Source organism: Aquarana catesbeiana, linkage group LG01 (assembly GCF_042186555.1).
Source record: "Aquarana catesbeiana isolate 2022-GZ linkage group LG01, ASM4218655v1, whole genome shotgun sequence".
Classification (NCBI taxonomy): domain Eukaryota; kingdom Metazoa; phylum Chordata; class Amphibia; order Anura; family Ranidae; genus Aquarana; species Aquarana catesbeiana.
Genome location: NC_133324.1, coordinates 649,368,445 through 649,385,295, shown reverse-complemented (window position 1 = coordinate 649,385,295; position 16,851 = coordinate 649,368,445). Strand labels below are relative to the sequence as shown.

The 16,851-nt window shown below is 42.6% G+C and overlaps 1 protein-coding gene across 2 annotated transcripts in view; it reads left to right on the top strand.

The window, feature by feature from the left end:
• Positions 1-16,851, top strand: part of STPG2 (sperm tail PG-rich repeat containing 2) — a 1,021,190-nt gene that overhangs the window by 35,337 nt on the left and 969,002 nt on the right. For both annotated transcript variants that reach the window (XM_073601209.1, XM_073601213.1), the window contains exons 4-5: positions 583-729; positions 7,504-7,668. In XM_073601209.1, the coding sequence (XP_073457310.1) occupies positions 583-729; positions 7,504-7,668 (312 nt within the window). The remainder of the gene's footprint in view (positions 1-582; positions 730-7,503; positions 7,669-16,851) is intronic.

Below are 16,851 nucleotides of genomic sequence, written 5' to 3'. Positions count from 1 at the left end.
GCTATTGTTTGTATGTGCACATGCATTGTAAATCCTGTGCTATAAACACAGGGGCTTTTTAATAAGACAAAAAAGAATGTAATAACGTATATAGTTAAATAGAAGCTTGTCACCTTTCACTTGTCTAGCTATAGAAAACTGAAACAAAGATGGCTGCTACATATCATCATTGCACTTTGTTTCTTCCGTAACTTACATTTTAGTTTTAGAAACTTCTTGCTTTGATGGTAACGTAAAACATTTTACAAGAAAATTCAGAAGTCCAACTTTGCATATTGATATACGCAGCGCTATTAAACTGTGCTGTTATAGCTTTTTTTTTTTTTTTTAAGCAGAAAAAAAATATTTGCTTGGGAAGTATATTTACATTTATTGTAGATATTACAGTTACAAATGAGGCTATTAGTCTAGTAGCAAGTTCTTCAAAGTGTTTCATATTATTATATTGGGTAGCAAATTTATTTTAACAATTACAAGCTTGGTTGCATCTTGCTATTAAATCTCTAGATTCATTTGGATGCCTTCATGCAGCTGTTCCAGCTGGTGTGTGTAGTAATATTATTCCTGGGTATCTTTTTGTAGGAAAAGGTGAAAGGAGGACAGACTGTTCAGAACAAAGAGAAGCGTTTTCGAGAGACTACAGCCTCTTTACCTGGACCTGGCGCTTATGACCTGCAGGTTGGGCTGGATATGGATGAAAGAAAGAAGATATCTTCAAAATCTGGAAAAGTAAATACGGCTTTATTGTATAAGTTGGATGAGGTTGACCTTTATAAAGGATTGCACAAGAAAGACCATTATCTGAACCCTGTTATACTTGCATTGAACATTGTTCACCTTACTTACAGTGTCAAAGGGTCAGTTCATCCAAAACCGATAGTTTCATGTCTAACGAGGCTGAAAATAGGCTGATATGAAGTTCAACCTTTCACAGCTCCTGCAATTTTGGCTCAGAAGAAGATAAAATAAAACCCCTTGGGCAACTGTTGCCAGTTTTGTTACGTGTGTGAAAATAAATTGTTGGATTAGAACTGGACTCCATACAAATAGCTTAAAGCTGAACTCCAGGAAAAACTGATTTTTAAAAAATAGTCTGGACCAGCGTGGTTACCTCTAATACAGGGGTGCTCAGCCTTTTAAACAGCGTGGGCCACTTAAAGTGGTTGTAAACCCTAAAAAAAAAAACCAAACCTGCAAGACAAAGGCATAATGAGCTAGTATGCATAGCTCATTATGAATTACTTACCTGAGATCAAAGCCCCTGAAGTGGTCCTCGTTCAGCGCTCCGGCGGCCGACATCGCTCCTGGGGGTTACCTTTGGGTATCATGCTGTGATTAGCCGGAGCCACGATGACATCACTCCCAGTAATGGCACAGTCTAACTGAAGCAACGGCACATACGTGCCGTTGCTTCAGTTTGCTTAAGTGCGCATGTGCCGATGACGTCGGCAAATGCAAATACAGGGATATCTCCTAAACAGTGCAGGTTTAGGAGATATCCAGTGTAGCTACAGGTAAGCCTAATTAAAGGCTTGCCAGTAGTAAAAAGTGGTTGTAAAGGGTTTACAACCACTTTAAGTGATTTGCCTCACAATGAAATTAAATGGCTCAGAATGGTTAATTTTTTAAATTTTGAATAGCATAATGACAAAACAATCAGGATCATCAATTTCCATGCAACCAATCTCCATTGGATGTTTACACACTGCTTATTCACAATCACAAAAATCACATTTTTTTTTTTTTTTTTTTTTATCAACCAGATCACCTTTAAAGTGTTACTAAACCCAGGACCCTGCATTCACAATAGCTGGTCTCCCACAGTACACAGAACATGGGAATGCAATTATTTTAGTAAATATAAACTGCTAAATACCTTTTCTTATCAGCAGTATATAGCAGTCTTGTGACTTCTATCAGTGCCTAGTTAAAGCTTGCAGGAGGAGTTTTCATTCTCTCATGAGGCTGCAGGACCCCTGACCCTCTGTCTGGACAGTGCTGATTGGCCCTGTGCTGATCACATGCACTCTCCCAGGATAAAAAAGATCAGAGGAGACAGGATCAAACAGCATTTTTACACAATGCAGAGGATTAACCCCTTAGGTTCCAGAGTGAGTATAACAAGCATGCTTTACTGCATATACAGTCTGATTTTACCGTTGTGGGTTTAGTAACACTTTAATCCCACTCTCGCACCCAGCCTAAAAAAATCTCCAAATCAGTGTTGCAGCCTTCACTATATCAGGGTCTTTGCAGCCATCTGTTGATTTGCCAAAACATGGACTGTGGACAATCTAAACAAAAAAAGACCAGGGGAGCACCCACTGATCATCTGGCAGAGACTCAGAACAAAGCTCTGCCTATGTAAACAAGGCAGAGTTCTGTTCTGACAGGGGGGAAGGGATGGATTCTGTGTTCATGCAAAGCAGGCACTCAAATCCATCTCTTCTCCTAGTAAAAGCAGCACACATAGTAAACACAAACACTGAATAGGCACACATTTAACCCTTTGATCACGCTAGATATTTAACCCCTTCCCAGACAGTGTTATTAGTACAGTGACAGTGCATATTTTTTAGCACTGGTCACTGTATTGGTGTCACTGGTTCCCGCAAAAGTGTCAAAAGTGTCAGTTAGTGTCCGATCATCCGCCACAATATCGCAGTCCTGCTATAAGTCACTGCCGCCATTACTAGTATAAAAAAAATTCCAGTATATATCCCATAGGTTGTAGACGCTATAACTTTCGCAAAACCAATCAATATACGCTTATTGGGATCTTTTTTTTTATACCAAAAACATGTAGCAGAATACATATTGACCTAAATTTATGAAGAAATTAGATTTTTTTACATTTTTTTTTATTGGATATGTTTTATAGCAGAAAGTAAAAGAATATTGTTTTTTTTTCAAAATTTCAAAATTGACAGTCTTTTTTAGTTACTAGCGCAGAAAATAAAAAATGCAGAGGTGGTCAAATACCACCAAAGAAATCTCTATTTGTGGCAAAAAGTGACATCAATTTTATTTGGGTACAGCCTTGCATGACCGAGCAATTGTCAGTTAAAGTAACATAGTGCCGTGTCGCAAAAAGTGGCCTGGGCATGAAGGGGGATAAATCTTCCATAGGTCAGGTGATTAAACAAAGCTAAAATGACACATAATGTACTCACATTCTCCTGGAATGACACCAAGCTCATCTTACAACTGTGAGAAACCTCCCCCAGAACTCCTGTATGAAGGCCACTAGATGTATTCCACTTGACTAAAGGCTCCTCTTCCCATGTCTGTTAGGAAAGAAAGAGAAGAGCGGGGAGCTGGCTGTAATAGTGGCTTGAGTATGACATTTACAGAGGACCAGCAGTCATTCATTGGGCGGCATGCAACCGAAGGGGGCGGTAATAGCGTGTCTTTACGGCCCCTCAAACTCAAGTGTAAACTAGGCTTGCAGTAAGTACAGCAGGTTGCTTTCTCAGCACCTCCTCTGTTCAAAAAACATCTTATATTCATTTGGTTGAATACAAAGTGGTCTGTGATTGGGCAAGGGTAGAGCATGACGTTTATCTGCCCCTCCTCAACACCTTGTCCAATCACAAAACATCTTATAGTCAATGAAAAGAATACAATACGTTTTAATGGAGGAGGTGTTGAGTGAGTGAACCCCTGTACCAGTGGTGGCTGGTGGTAATTTTTTTGGGGGGCCCACCAGGGGTCGGGTCGGTCAGTCGGTCGGTGCACTTTCTTCAACCACTGGCGGCTTCCCCGGCTCTCCTCCGCGGGCATCACGAGCGAGCATGTCCTTCCGGTAATGATTAAGCACAAGATGTATGTGTGAAACGCGTCTACGTGACCACAGTTTGGTGTTTCTGGTGTTATCTTTGTGAAGCAAAATAAAAGGCAATCGGAAGTTCTGGATGTGCAGCCATTTCTTTCTTCTTTCCACATCTCCTTCTCCTGCTCGGCGGCTTCGGTCTCCTTCCTCCTCTTTGGTGGCCAATCAGAATGCTTCTCCTTTCGGCCAATTGGAAAACACGTCTCACACCCACGCTTCCTGATTGTCAGGGAGGCGATTCAGTGTTAGAATAGCAAATATTCATTCGCTAGTCTAACACACCTGGGTGGGCTCTGAGTGCAATTGCTCTGCGTCCGCAGCCCACACTATTTTGAAGCCTATTAGAGCTTCTGGCTCTAATCAGGTGCTTAAAAAAACCTTGCCGCTGTAATTCATGCGTCCGGCATCCTGAAAGAGGCCAGACGCATGAATAGGGGATGGTGGTGGCAATGGCAAGGGGAGGTGGCGCCCATGCGCCCTTAATGGACGGGCCGCCCCTGCCCTGTACTAATTGTAAAAGATAGGAAGTCGCCGTATTGCCACCTGGAGGATTACAGCTCAGACTATATGTAGAACTGTCTACCAATGAGAATTTGAGCAACCCCATCAGCCTTCTGAACATTACATAGAAATCATTAGCGGTAACCACACTGGCTAAATCTAAGTTCTAAAAATCAAATGTACCTGGAGTTCAGCTTTAAATACACAGATGAAATGTATACACTATATTACCAAAGTATTAGGACCCCTGCCTTTACATGCACATGAACTTTAATGGCATCCCAGTCTTAGTCTGTAGGGTTCAGTATTGTGTTGGCCCACCCTTTGCAGCTATAACAGCTTTAACTCTTCTGGGAAGGATGTCCACAAGGTTTAGGAGTGTGTCTATGGAAATGTTTGACCATTCTTCCAGAAGCACATTTGTGAGGTCAGGCACTGATGTGGACAAAAAGGCTTGGCTCACAGTCTCCACTCTCATCCCAAAGGTGTTCTATCAGGTTGAGGTAAGGACAGTCAAGTTCATCCACCCCAAACTCGCTCATCCATGTCTTTATGGACCTAGCTTTGTGCACTGGTCCAAATCATTTGGTGGAGAGGGAATTATGGTGTAGGGTTGTTTTTTCAGGGGTTGGGCTTAGCCCCTTTGTTCCAATGAGGGAAAATCTTAAGGCCTCAGCATACCAAGACATTTTGCACAATTTCATGCTCCCAACTTTGTGGGAACAGTTTGGGGTTTGCTCTTCCTGTTCCAACATGACTGCGCACCAGTGTACAAAGCAAGCTCCATAAAGACCTGGATGAGCAAGTTTGGGGTTGAGGAACTTGATTGGCCTGCACAGAGTCCTGACCTCAACCCGATAGAACATCTTTGGGATGAATTAGAGCAGAGAGTGCGAGCCAGGCCTTCTCTCCAACATCAGTGCCTTACCTCACAAATGTGCTTCTGGAAGAATAGTCGAACATTCCCATAGACACTCTCCTAAACCTTGTGGACAGCCTTCCCAGATGAGTTGAAGCTGTTATAGCTGCAAAGGGTGGGCCAAGTCAATATTGAACTCTATGGACTAATACCGGGATGCCATTAAGTTCGTGTACGTGTAAAGGCAGGCGTCCCAATACTTTTGGTAAGATAGTGTATGTGAGAGCTGTTATATCTTCCAAGGATTAGTCCTCCCACACAGCACAGCCAGCTTGGTTGTTATGCACACCACACAGCCTAGTTGCAGGGACAACTACTTCTGGTCCCTGCTCCCAGCCTGTGACTGGACACTAAAGGGGCAGCAGTAAGAGCAAAACAATGCCATATTAGGGCCAGTTCATATCTGCATTTTTGGCACATTGCGTTTTAGGCTCCTTTTACTTGTGTTTTAGGCACGTTACCATTGAACTCTAATAAAAGTGTATCATAGATGCAGCATGCAAGACTTTTTCTAATGAACTGCACTTAAAATGCATATAAAACACACAGGTGTGAATGATAACTTTATTATTAGATACAATCGTTTTGTAATTATTTTCTATTGTAAAACATTTCACAGCTTAACTGGTAAAAAAAAGTCATCAATTATAACAAGCATCTGTGTAACTGCCAAGTAACAAAAATACAAGGTGGCAGTATCCTCAGTTGGCGTATTGGCAAATGTACTTGCCGCGTGGTGATTCATTTGAGTCTTGTATGCAGAATGCCACTGGCATTTTTGCCTAGACTTGTACAGTATTAGAGATATAAATGAAAGCACAGCAGTGCAGCAGCATTCTGTCATTCCTCTAACTATAACTGATGCTGAATTACAGAAAGCCCCTACCATAGCCCATTCCTGCTATCTGTCACATTTCTTGGGGGAGTGCCAGTTCCCTTGCTGCAGATGGTAAGAAAGCTGTGACCTGGGTCAAAGTAAATACTATGGATGATGGAAATGCCTGCCAGTATCACAACCAACACACGTGGCAGCAAAATATGTTGCAGTGGATTGTCAAAAACTAGTGAGTATCCACCGTATAAAACAATATTCTTCTACCAAATTAGGTCATTTATCGAAGCAAGGATTTTACTTTTATTATTTATTTTTATTTGTTTTAAAAAAATACACATTGAAATGAACCCTCACCTGATATTTTATATTTGTTATTGTTAACAGTCCTCCCCAAAACCTTCAAACTTTGCACACTAATGGTTGCTCATGTAATAAAACCATGGTTTTGAATTAGCTTAACCACCTCAATACCACCATATTGTAAAAAAAGTGGCGAAGAGGTGGCCATTCATTATCAATGGTGCAGCAGAAAACACACACGGGTATCATTGAGCATAGTCACAATCTATAGAGCCAATCAGAGTGGCTCTGTACTTCATGATCCTTGTGAACTAATCAAAGCCATATTAATGTAAGTGCTGATAGTGTTTTTGAAACATTTAACCCATTCACAAAATAGGAAGGGGAGCGTTAAATGTTTGTAAACACAGAAGGACGGAAGAGAAGATGAAGGTTGGGGGGTCTTATAGCACCACTGACCACCAATGAATGTGGGATCATTTTTTTTAAGGTGTGGGTTTAAAATGCCACTGACCACCAATGATTGTGGAATATTTTTTTTAAGTATAGAAATGTAAGAAATCCCAAATTGGTCTTTTTTATTCCTTTATGTAATAAAACATAAAAAAATAAAAAAAATCAATAGTAAGTGCCATCAAAAGAAAGCTCTATCTGTCTCAAAAAATGGGACAACATTATTTTGGATACAGTATTGCATGATAGAATCATTGCCAATCAAATTATCACAGCATTGAAAAATTAAAGATGGCCTGGTAATGAAGAGGTATATGCAGACTAGTGCTCAAGAGATTAAAGAGAAAAATAATGGCAGAGGTTCTTACACTTCCAGGGAAGGTAATGTACGTGGTTGCTGTGCGTTTGTTGGCAAAAATGGGGTTAAAAAAGGCGGTGAGGAGGCATGGTATCTCTTCCCCACTGCCTGCCAGTAGCCACCTAAACCCTAATGATTTCAAGCAGCATAATAGTCACCAGCACACAGGACATTCATTATTAAGTGCTGTCCTTAATGAAAAAAGTGAAATCACTAAACTTCAGCTTTAATTGAAGTCTAGGTGGGATAGGGCGCAGGACTGCAAAGTGTAATTATTAAATATACATATTTTTTTTTCCATACAGAAAGTTCACAGCCATTCTAAAAAGCTGCTGAACACTGGTGCCCCATCCATCCCTACACCGGGGCAAGCCTTTGGTTTTGAAGAGACTGCAAGTGGCACACTTGTCAGACAACGTCCACCTGCCGCGGACAATACTCTGGGCCCTGCCTACTACGATCTCTCAAATGTAAGTAGAAACTTATCGAAAAATATAAATGAATGGAAAGAAGTATAATATCATCAGGGCTTGAATGTGCACAGTATGGTAAGCTATAAGAATTGATCTGAGCTAATTTTTTGTTGTTTTAATATTAGCTTTTATCAGGTTGAAGCAACCTCTTTGCTTGCCATGATTTACTGCACTTAGTACATAGTCACCATCCCCATCCTCATTCTCTGTGTTCATTTACCTAATTTGAACAAACGTTTTTTAGTCTTGTGTAGCACTTATCCTTGAAGGTAGCAGTTCCAGAGCACACAGACAAACACAGACTCAGTCTAGGGGGTGTCTTTTTATAGATTTATTGCAGTAGTTGAACAGAAGAGAGGGATGAGGGAGCAGGATACTTCAAAATGCCAGAAGGTACAGGACAGATTCTTAAGTGTAGCAAGGTCCCCGGCCTCCTTTATTTTAATGAGAACCTCCAGAGCCAGGAACAACTGATATCTATCTGTATAGAGTGGGTTGCAAGGCATAGTGGGTGTGATGTAAGGTAGATTCATGGGCACCAGACACTTCTTGAATGCAAAGAGATTTATTTTCTCTTGAACAGAACTGTGGAAGAGAGGGTTTAGGCCCAGGACACCCTTAGGTAGTTGCAATGTCAATTGGCAGACTCTGAGACTCTACAGGTAGACAGCCATGCAGGGAAAGGCACCCAGCCAGGCACCACATCATCATGTGTGGGAGCGCTGTCTCCTATGGCAATAGTTTAAGAACAGTTCCTAACACAAATTGTAACAAACTCCTTTACTTTTATACAGTCACTTCTTGTAGATTCTCAGCCCACTGAGCTCCCAGTCTCTCTCACTAGACTTGCTGATTCACTGCCCCTGAATCCCGTGAGCTCTTCTAATCTTCTTACTTTAGTATCTTCCTCAAGCGTCATCCCCGCTTCCCTGCTGGATCCCTGCCTTGGTTGGCATCCCAGATACTCCTCAAGCATTAACCCCACTGGCTGGGTCCCTGGCTTGGCACTTGCCGAAGTTTCCCGGTTCTTCACCGTACCCGGTTGGTGAGAATACTACTCCGGTGCTTGCTTCAGCTACTCACTGTGGTCCCTGGTAACAAGGTGGATGGTCTCTTAGTGGCAACAGCTTCCCCTCTACCCCCGACCACAACAGGTTCTCCGGCTGGCAGAACCATCAGTTCTGGTTGGACTGCAAGCCGCAATCCCAACCCTACGCTGCTCCCTTGCTTCTGGATAGGCCCTCAGACAGCCTAGCAGCCAGATGTGCCTGGGATAGGCCCAAACTCCAGCCTAGCAGCCTGGGCAGCACAACACACGTCCACCCAGACAGCCATCCAGGTGGCACAGAACCCTGATCACCTGACTCCACCCAAATATATAGGTTCTCCCACACAGGCTAAAAAAAACCCTGTCCATTGGCCATCCCCATATACTCCTAATCTGTCCTTGCAACGCCCTTGTCTTATCTAATGTAACCAGGTCCCCGGCCACCCAGGGACAGATAGAGAAGTGCAGCAATTACAGACTTGGGGTGAAAGCAATTGATCCCTAACAATTGGCCAAGGTGAATTTAGGAGCAACCCTACCTAGACTTCAGGGTGCTACCTCAGAAAAAATCTGCAGCAGCCTTAAATATTGCTGGAGGTAGAGGGGATAGCTAATCCATCCAAGACTCTGTAAAAGCAGTCATAGTCTTTGTAGCAACATCTGGCATCAACCCCCAAAGCAAAGGCACACCTCGAGTCCTGGGCAAAAAGGTCCTACTCACAATGTCCAAGAACAGCTGTTGCCAACCAGCTTCCATGAGACACTCTTCAGTGAAAGGGGGTTCTTCTACTGCCCAGCTCTCTAAATCATAGCTCCCAACTGTCCTTGATTTGGAACAAAGTCCCTCTGTCCCTCTTTCCTCCTTATTTGTCTCTCATTTTGGTCTGATTTATATAGTTGTATATAAAATGCCAGAATATCAAAAAGTGTTTCCCAGTGCTAAACCTTTCATCCAAATTCTAAATGACTGCATTTGTAAATTTTAAAAGCCAGTATAAAGGAATAGTAGTGGTAAAAAAAAAATCACTTGTGGGTTTAACTATTTTTTTTTTGTAGGGGGCGGGGGGGGGGGGGGTGTCCTACATACTTTTGTTAATAGGTGTCCCTCGTTTCCATCTCAAAAAGTTGGGAGGTATGCTGAGGTAGTGTCCTTCAGCAAATATATTTAAATCCAGGTTGCTCCAGGTTCTCAGCCTAGCACATGCTGAGGCCTAGCAGAAACAGCTCCTCAGTATCACAGCTGCCTCTTAGGCCAGAGGCCCAGGACAGAGAGAGCTTTGAACAAACCTTCTCAAACATTTATCTTCTCCCCAGTCACCTTCTGGCCACCCCCTCCCAGGTATTGACTGAGGTCAGATAAATGTTTATAACCCACTGATTTATCCCCCTAATCTAGTTCTAGAAGCAATTAACCACCAATCTCTGCTCAGCCGAGTACAGGGTGCTACACTCGAAACTGTGATCTGTTACTAAGTTTTTAATTAACTATGCATATCTGCATGACATTTCTATTTGTTAACATATCATTATTTTCAAAGAATGGCTTTTGTTTGTAGATTAGGATTGGGTTTCTCACCAACCAACTAATCATAGTAGAAAAAAAATGTAATGTCGATTGGTGGCCAACGTCCCATTATGGGATGTGGTGGTCACATTCCTGGCTGTTCCCCTAGTGATGTTCTTGTGAAATAATGCTTGTAGGAAAGGGCAGGAATTGGCCATTTTGTAAAAACATATGTTGATATGATGCTGTGGTCCTGGATCAATGAACTTTTGGAAAAATGTTTCCTTCTTGGACCCTAATGCCTCGTACACACGATTGCACATTCCAACAACAAAATCCATGGATTTTTACTGATGGATGTTGGCCCAAACTTTTCTTGCTACACACGGTCACACAAAGTTGGTTGAAAAATTCCAAACGTCAAGAACACGGTGACGTACAACATGTACAACAAGTCGAAAAAAATGAAGTTCAATAGCCAGTGCTGCTCTTCTGCTTGATTCCGAGCATGCGTGGCACTTTGTACGTCGGAATTGTGTACACACGATCGGACTCTATGACAACGGATTTTGTTGTCGGAAAATTTGAGAACCAGCTCTCAAATTTTGAGTGACGGAAATTCCGATGGAAAATGTCCGATGGAGCCTAAACACGGTCGGAATTTCCGACAAAAGGCTCCTATCAAACATTTTCCGTCGAAAAATCCGACCGTGTGTACGAGGCATTAGGGTAGATTTAGGCATGCGTCTAAATCTTCCTTGCCTCTGAAGCCCAATCTGCGTTCAGAACATGCTTCAGAGGCTACTAACAGGCGGCGAGGAAGCGATGCAATGTCTGTTTTAACCAAATTTTTGCAGACAAACACAACGCAACCGCATGCATTACACATGGTTGCGGGGCATTTGTGGCGGTTCCCCATTTACCCAAATGTGTAGCGTTCAGCGGGTCTGCTGCCCCCCGATCGCTACATGTCAGGTGAACTTTGTTCACCTGACATCCCCATCCGCTGTCTGTTGCAGCTTAAGGAGGAGTGGTTGGCGGGCGGCAAAAATGCAGCTCAACCGTTCATTTTTTTTCTGCCCCCCAACTGCTAGTCTAAACAAAGCCTAAACATTTCAAAGTAGTGTGCTTGATAGAGACCCTGTCACCAGACCATTCATCCATCCCATTTAAACAACAGTCCTCCAATAAGAATATATGTGTTTAATATATGCATATGCATGTTATTTAGATGGAAAGCCTCCCCTGTGTAGACATCCAAATGCCCTGAAACTGCTGCTGGTCACCACCATCTTGGATGTGATGTCAGTAGACTCAAAAGACTTATGCCCCGTACACACGGTCGGACTTTGTTCGGACATTCCGACAACAAAATCCTAGGATTTTTTTCCGACGGATGTTGGCTCAAACTTGTCTTGCATACACACGGTCACACAAAGTTGTCGGAAAATCCGACCGTTCTAAACGCGGTGACGTAAAACACGTACGTCGGGACTATAAACGGGGCAGTGGCCAATAGCTTTCATCTCTTTATTTATTCTGAGCATGCGTGGCACTTTGTCCGTCGGATTTGTGTACACACGATCGGAATTTCCGACAACGGATTTTGTTGTCGGAAAATTTTATAGCAAGCTCTCAAACTTTGTGTGTCGGAAAATCCGATGGAAAATGTGTGATGGAGCCTACACACGGTCAGAATTTCCGATAACAAGGTCCTATCACACATTTTCCGTCGGAAAATCCCACCGTGTGTACGGGGCATTACAAATGTCACTCAGTAGTATTACCCTTCATTCCTGCCCTGGCAGCTACATAAAGGTTATGAAGGGAGATGAGAGGTGGAGGAGCTGGGCCAGCACAGACAGTATTTAGACACTCCCAGAAGAAGAGAGGGCTATGCCATTTGTTGATTATTAAAGTGACATTTAAAAATTGACTGTTGATTATTCTTTACATAAAACAAGTTGTATCACAGAAGCTTCATGGTCTGCACATTTTTATGATAAGTGACAGTGCTTTTTCTCAAAACGCAGACTTTGCTAAGCAAATGATATCTAGTCCATTCATTTCAGAAAGTTAGAATTCTAGAAAGATCATTGGATCATAGTTTATAACAACATGTAAGCTGTCATAAATCTGTAGTGTTCTAATCTGTATAAATGTACTGTGTTTCAGAATGGCTTTAGCCGTCATATGAGCATAAATGCATATTGTAGAGTAAAAATTGTGGCTATTTTAAGAAATATGCTTTTTAACAATTCTTCTAACAATCTGTTGAGTCAGTCTGTAAAACACCATGCTGCGAACTCCTATCTCACTCAATGAAAATGTTCATAGAAGCGTGGAGCACAGTAGGGAACACAGAAAATTGTGCCATCGCTGATGGCATATGGATGTGTGCTGCACCATCTTAATAAGTACATAATGCTGCTTAGTTAATTCACTTGGTAACGGGAGCTTACTGAGTAATGAGTTTTACGTTTTTGACTTGTGAAAATGCTATGAATTCCCTCAAAATGTAATTATGTCAGTATGTGTGTATGTTATTTGTATTTCCCTGTAATTTTAGTAGAACTGCGACAGACCCAACCCAACCGGGACAGGGGCTTTTGGAGGGGACTGCAGGGTAGCCTTTTGCCTAGTGACTATGGGCCCTGGCATTTGAGGGATCTACAAGCGTTTAGGAAGATGTCTTGTTATAGATGTAGCACTCTGGTATTTAGGCAGGGTTGCTCCTAAATTTACCTGCCAGGTATAGCTACCTTGGCTAATTATTGAGGATCATTTGATTTCACTCTAATGTCGTGTACACACGACCAGTTTTTCCGTCGGAATAAACTCTGAAGGTTTTTCCGACGGAGTTCCGACAGAGTTCCAATGAAACTGTCTTGCCTACACACGATCACACCAAAGTCCGACCGTCTAGAATGCGGTGACGTACAACACGTACGATGGGACTAGAAAAAGGAAGTTCAATAGCGAGTAGCCAATAGCTACCATCTCGTACTTGCTTGAGCATGCGCGTTTTTGGTCCATCAGAACAGCATACAGACGAGCGGTTTTCCCGATAGGAATTGATTCCGTCGGAAAGATTTAAAACATGTTCTATTTCTAGGTCCGTCAGAATTTTCGAAAAAAAAAAAGTCCGATGAGGCCCACACACAATCGGAATGTCCAATGAAAAGATTCCGGACTTTTCCTGCCGTGTGTATGCGGCATAAGTCTGTAATTGCTGCACTTTTCTCTTTTGCCACTATGTGCCCGGGCACTTGGTGGCATTAGATAAGACAAGGGCACTGCAAGGTCAGATTATGGGTATATGGGGTGTCTCAACCAATGGGCAGGGGTTTTCTTAAATCCCTTGGCCTGCTGGGAGAACCTATATATTTGGGTGGAGTCAGGTGATCAGTGTTCTGTGTCACCTGGAGGGCTGTCCGGGTGGACATGTGTTGTGCTGCCCAGGCCGCTAGGCCAGAGTTTGGGCCTATCCCAGGCACATCTGGCTGCTAGGCTGTCTGAGGGCCTATCCAGAAGCAAGAGAGCAGCGCAGGGTTGGGATTGCGGCTTGCAGTCCAACCAGAAGTGACGGTTCTGCCGGCCAGAGAACCTGTCGTGGTTGGAGGTAGAGGGGAAGCTGTCGCCACTAAGCGGCCATCAACCTTATTACCAGGGACCACATTGAGTATCTGAAGCAAGTACCGGAGACGAATTCTCACCAACTGGGGACGGTGAAGAATCGGGAAACTTCAGAAGGTGTCAAGCCAGAGACCCAGCCAGCGGAGGTGTTGCTTGCAGAGCAGCCTTGTGTGCCACAGGGCAGTGGGGTAAAGCTTGAGAAGTATCTGGAGTGCCAAGCTAGGGACCTAGCAGAGAAGCGGGGGTGACACTTGAGGAAAATACTACAGTGAAGATTGGAGGAGCTCGAGGGATTCAGTAACAGTGAATCATCTAGTCTAGTGGGGAGAGAGACTGGGAGCTCAGTGGGTTGAAGAACTACAATAAGTGATTGTAGTGGAAGTGACAGAACTGTTACACTTTGTGTTAGAAACTGTTAGACTGTTGCCATAGGAGACATCATTCCTACACAAGCAGATGTGGCGTCTTGCTGGATGCCTTTCCCTGCATGGCTGTACCCCTGTAGAGTCCGCCAATTAACATTGCAACCGCCTAAGGGTGTCCTGGCCCTACCCCTCAATCCCAAAGTTCTGTGCAAGAGAAATAAAATCTCTTTTTATTCAAGAAGTGTCTGGCGCCCAATGAATCTAACTTGCATTACACCCACCATGCCTCACAACACACTATAAACAGAAGAATGTCAGCTATCTCTGCCCCTGGAGGTTCTCATTAGACTGAAGGAGGCCTGGACCTTGCTACATATAATGCAAGAGGACATTTTTACATTTAAAAGATATGTAAAGATTTGTTCAAAAACAAAAAACTAAAAACAAATATGTCATATATAGTTCCTCTGTGCAGTTGGTTGTGCACAGAGTGGCCCCAATCCTTCTCTTCTGGGGTCCCTCAGTTGCGCTCCTGACTCCTCCTCTTCTCGAGTGCTCCGTTGCAGAGTCGCACTCCCTCGGGGCACTTGTGTGGGCGCGCTCCCATGTCCTGCTGCTGCATCCATTGATACAGACAGCAGGAATCAGCCCCACCCCCGTCTCCCACGTCATTGGACTTGATTGACAGCAGTGGGAGCGTATGGCTGCGCTGCTATCAGTCTATCCAATCAGGACCCAAGACACCGGCTGGAACTGTTGTGCTTGTCCCTGTCGCTGGAAAGACCGGGTTTAGGTAAGTAGAATGCATTAAGGTGAAAACCCCTGAGGGTTTACAACCTCTTTAACCGTCAAGGATGCCGTGCTGGTCTTTGTGAACTTGAAACTCAGTGAGAAGATGTATGTGAAAAGAAATCTGGTTAATGAGATTTGGACAGCCCTTCTTGAAAACTGGTGCCGAACTGTCTGGGTGGATAATGACCTTAGTCACCTAGGCTTGTCTAGGTGACTAGTTGTTATTTAGTTCATGTTAATTAGATCACTGTCAGCTATTAGTTGCTAGATGTGGATAAGCATACTGTTTATGTTGGCTGTTCCTTAGATGTGCTAATTGCTTAGGATAACGCGATCAAGCTCTTATCGGATTTTGGGTGGCGTATATATTCTGTGTGAGTTTACAATAAGGAGAGTTCCAGTTTGCACCTAAGTTAGTGTTGTCTAGTTCTTGGGTGCTCAGCTATAATACATGGTTCCTAGTTCCAGACTGGAGGAAGCTGTTTCTTGGTAAAAGCACCCAAGCTGGGTGCCAGGCCTTCTGTTACAAGAACTATAAGCAAAATTTTATTTTTTATTTTGGATAGAGCAAGGGAGGGTTATAACCCCTGTCAGATTTTTTTTTTTGCCCTCTGTATCCCATTGCGGAGATTTACAGTACCTTCTCTTCCTGTCCCAAAGCTAAATGAGAAGTAAGAGGAAATCCTTGCAAACTTTAGGAATTCCTTGGGGACCCCCAGGTCACCAGAACTAGTGTATCCTTTATTTCCCCTCTTACTTTTCTGTTGACAGCCCAAAATTTGGGATTTTCTTTTACTTTCAATGATAATGGTAAAATAGAGGACAAATAGAGAGGGTGAATCTCCTTAACGGGGGCACAGACGACAATAAAACCTAACAGGTGTTCTAACCCTCTCCACTTTATCCATAACTAAAAAAAACATAACCTTAAATGCTTTCTGCTCCCGTTGCTTACTATTATCTGCCAACAAAGAAACTCTGTTCCTTTGCTGTCTGTGGAAGCTTTTATAAATTGCATTTTTGTTGCTTGCTCAGAACTGTAAATTGTTAATTACTAAATTTACAGCACTACAGTAAATGCTGGCTTTTTTAATATATAACTATAATTTGAAATAATAAGCTCCTGTTATATTGTAGCATATATTCACATAAGTATTTCCAAAAATGCACAGTAGAATAATTTATTTGCATTCATGTTACTGAATATTTATAAAAACAATGTGCAAAATTAAAATTGGTTGGACCTTGAGTTCTGGTTCTCTTTATTCCTCAATATGTCCCAGTGGGATTTCCTTAAAAAAGCCTTAAAGTATAACTAAAGGCAATACTTTTTTTTTCTTTTTTAGTTTTGGATAGGATGCAGAGGAATTAGAGCCCCTGTCAGGGTTTCCTGCTGTCTGTGACCCTGTTAAGGAGATTCATCCTCTCCATTTGTCCTGTTTACCATTATCATTGAATGTGAAAGTAAAAGAAAATACCAAATTTTGGGTTGTTCCCAGAAAAGTAATAGAGGGGAAATCTTCCAATGGGGACACTAGTTCTGGTGACCTGGAGGGCCTCACATAATTCCCTAATCCCCTCTCACTTCCTGTTGGGCTATGGGACAGCAAGTGAAGGTAAATTTCTGCAATGGGAGGGTGAAAGAAAAAAATCTGACAAGGTTATAACCCTACCTTGCTCTATCCAAAATGCTAAAAAAATTTTTGCCTATAGTTCTGCTTTAACTTCTAGTCATTTATTTAGGACAGACTTTTCCTCTATCTTTTTCTCTCCTTTAAATTGTTATTAATGTCTGGTATGATTATAATTGCTGCTTTTGTTCAAAATGTCTTTAT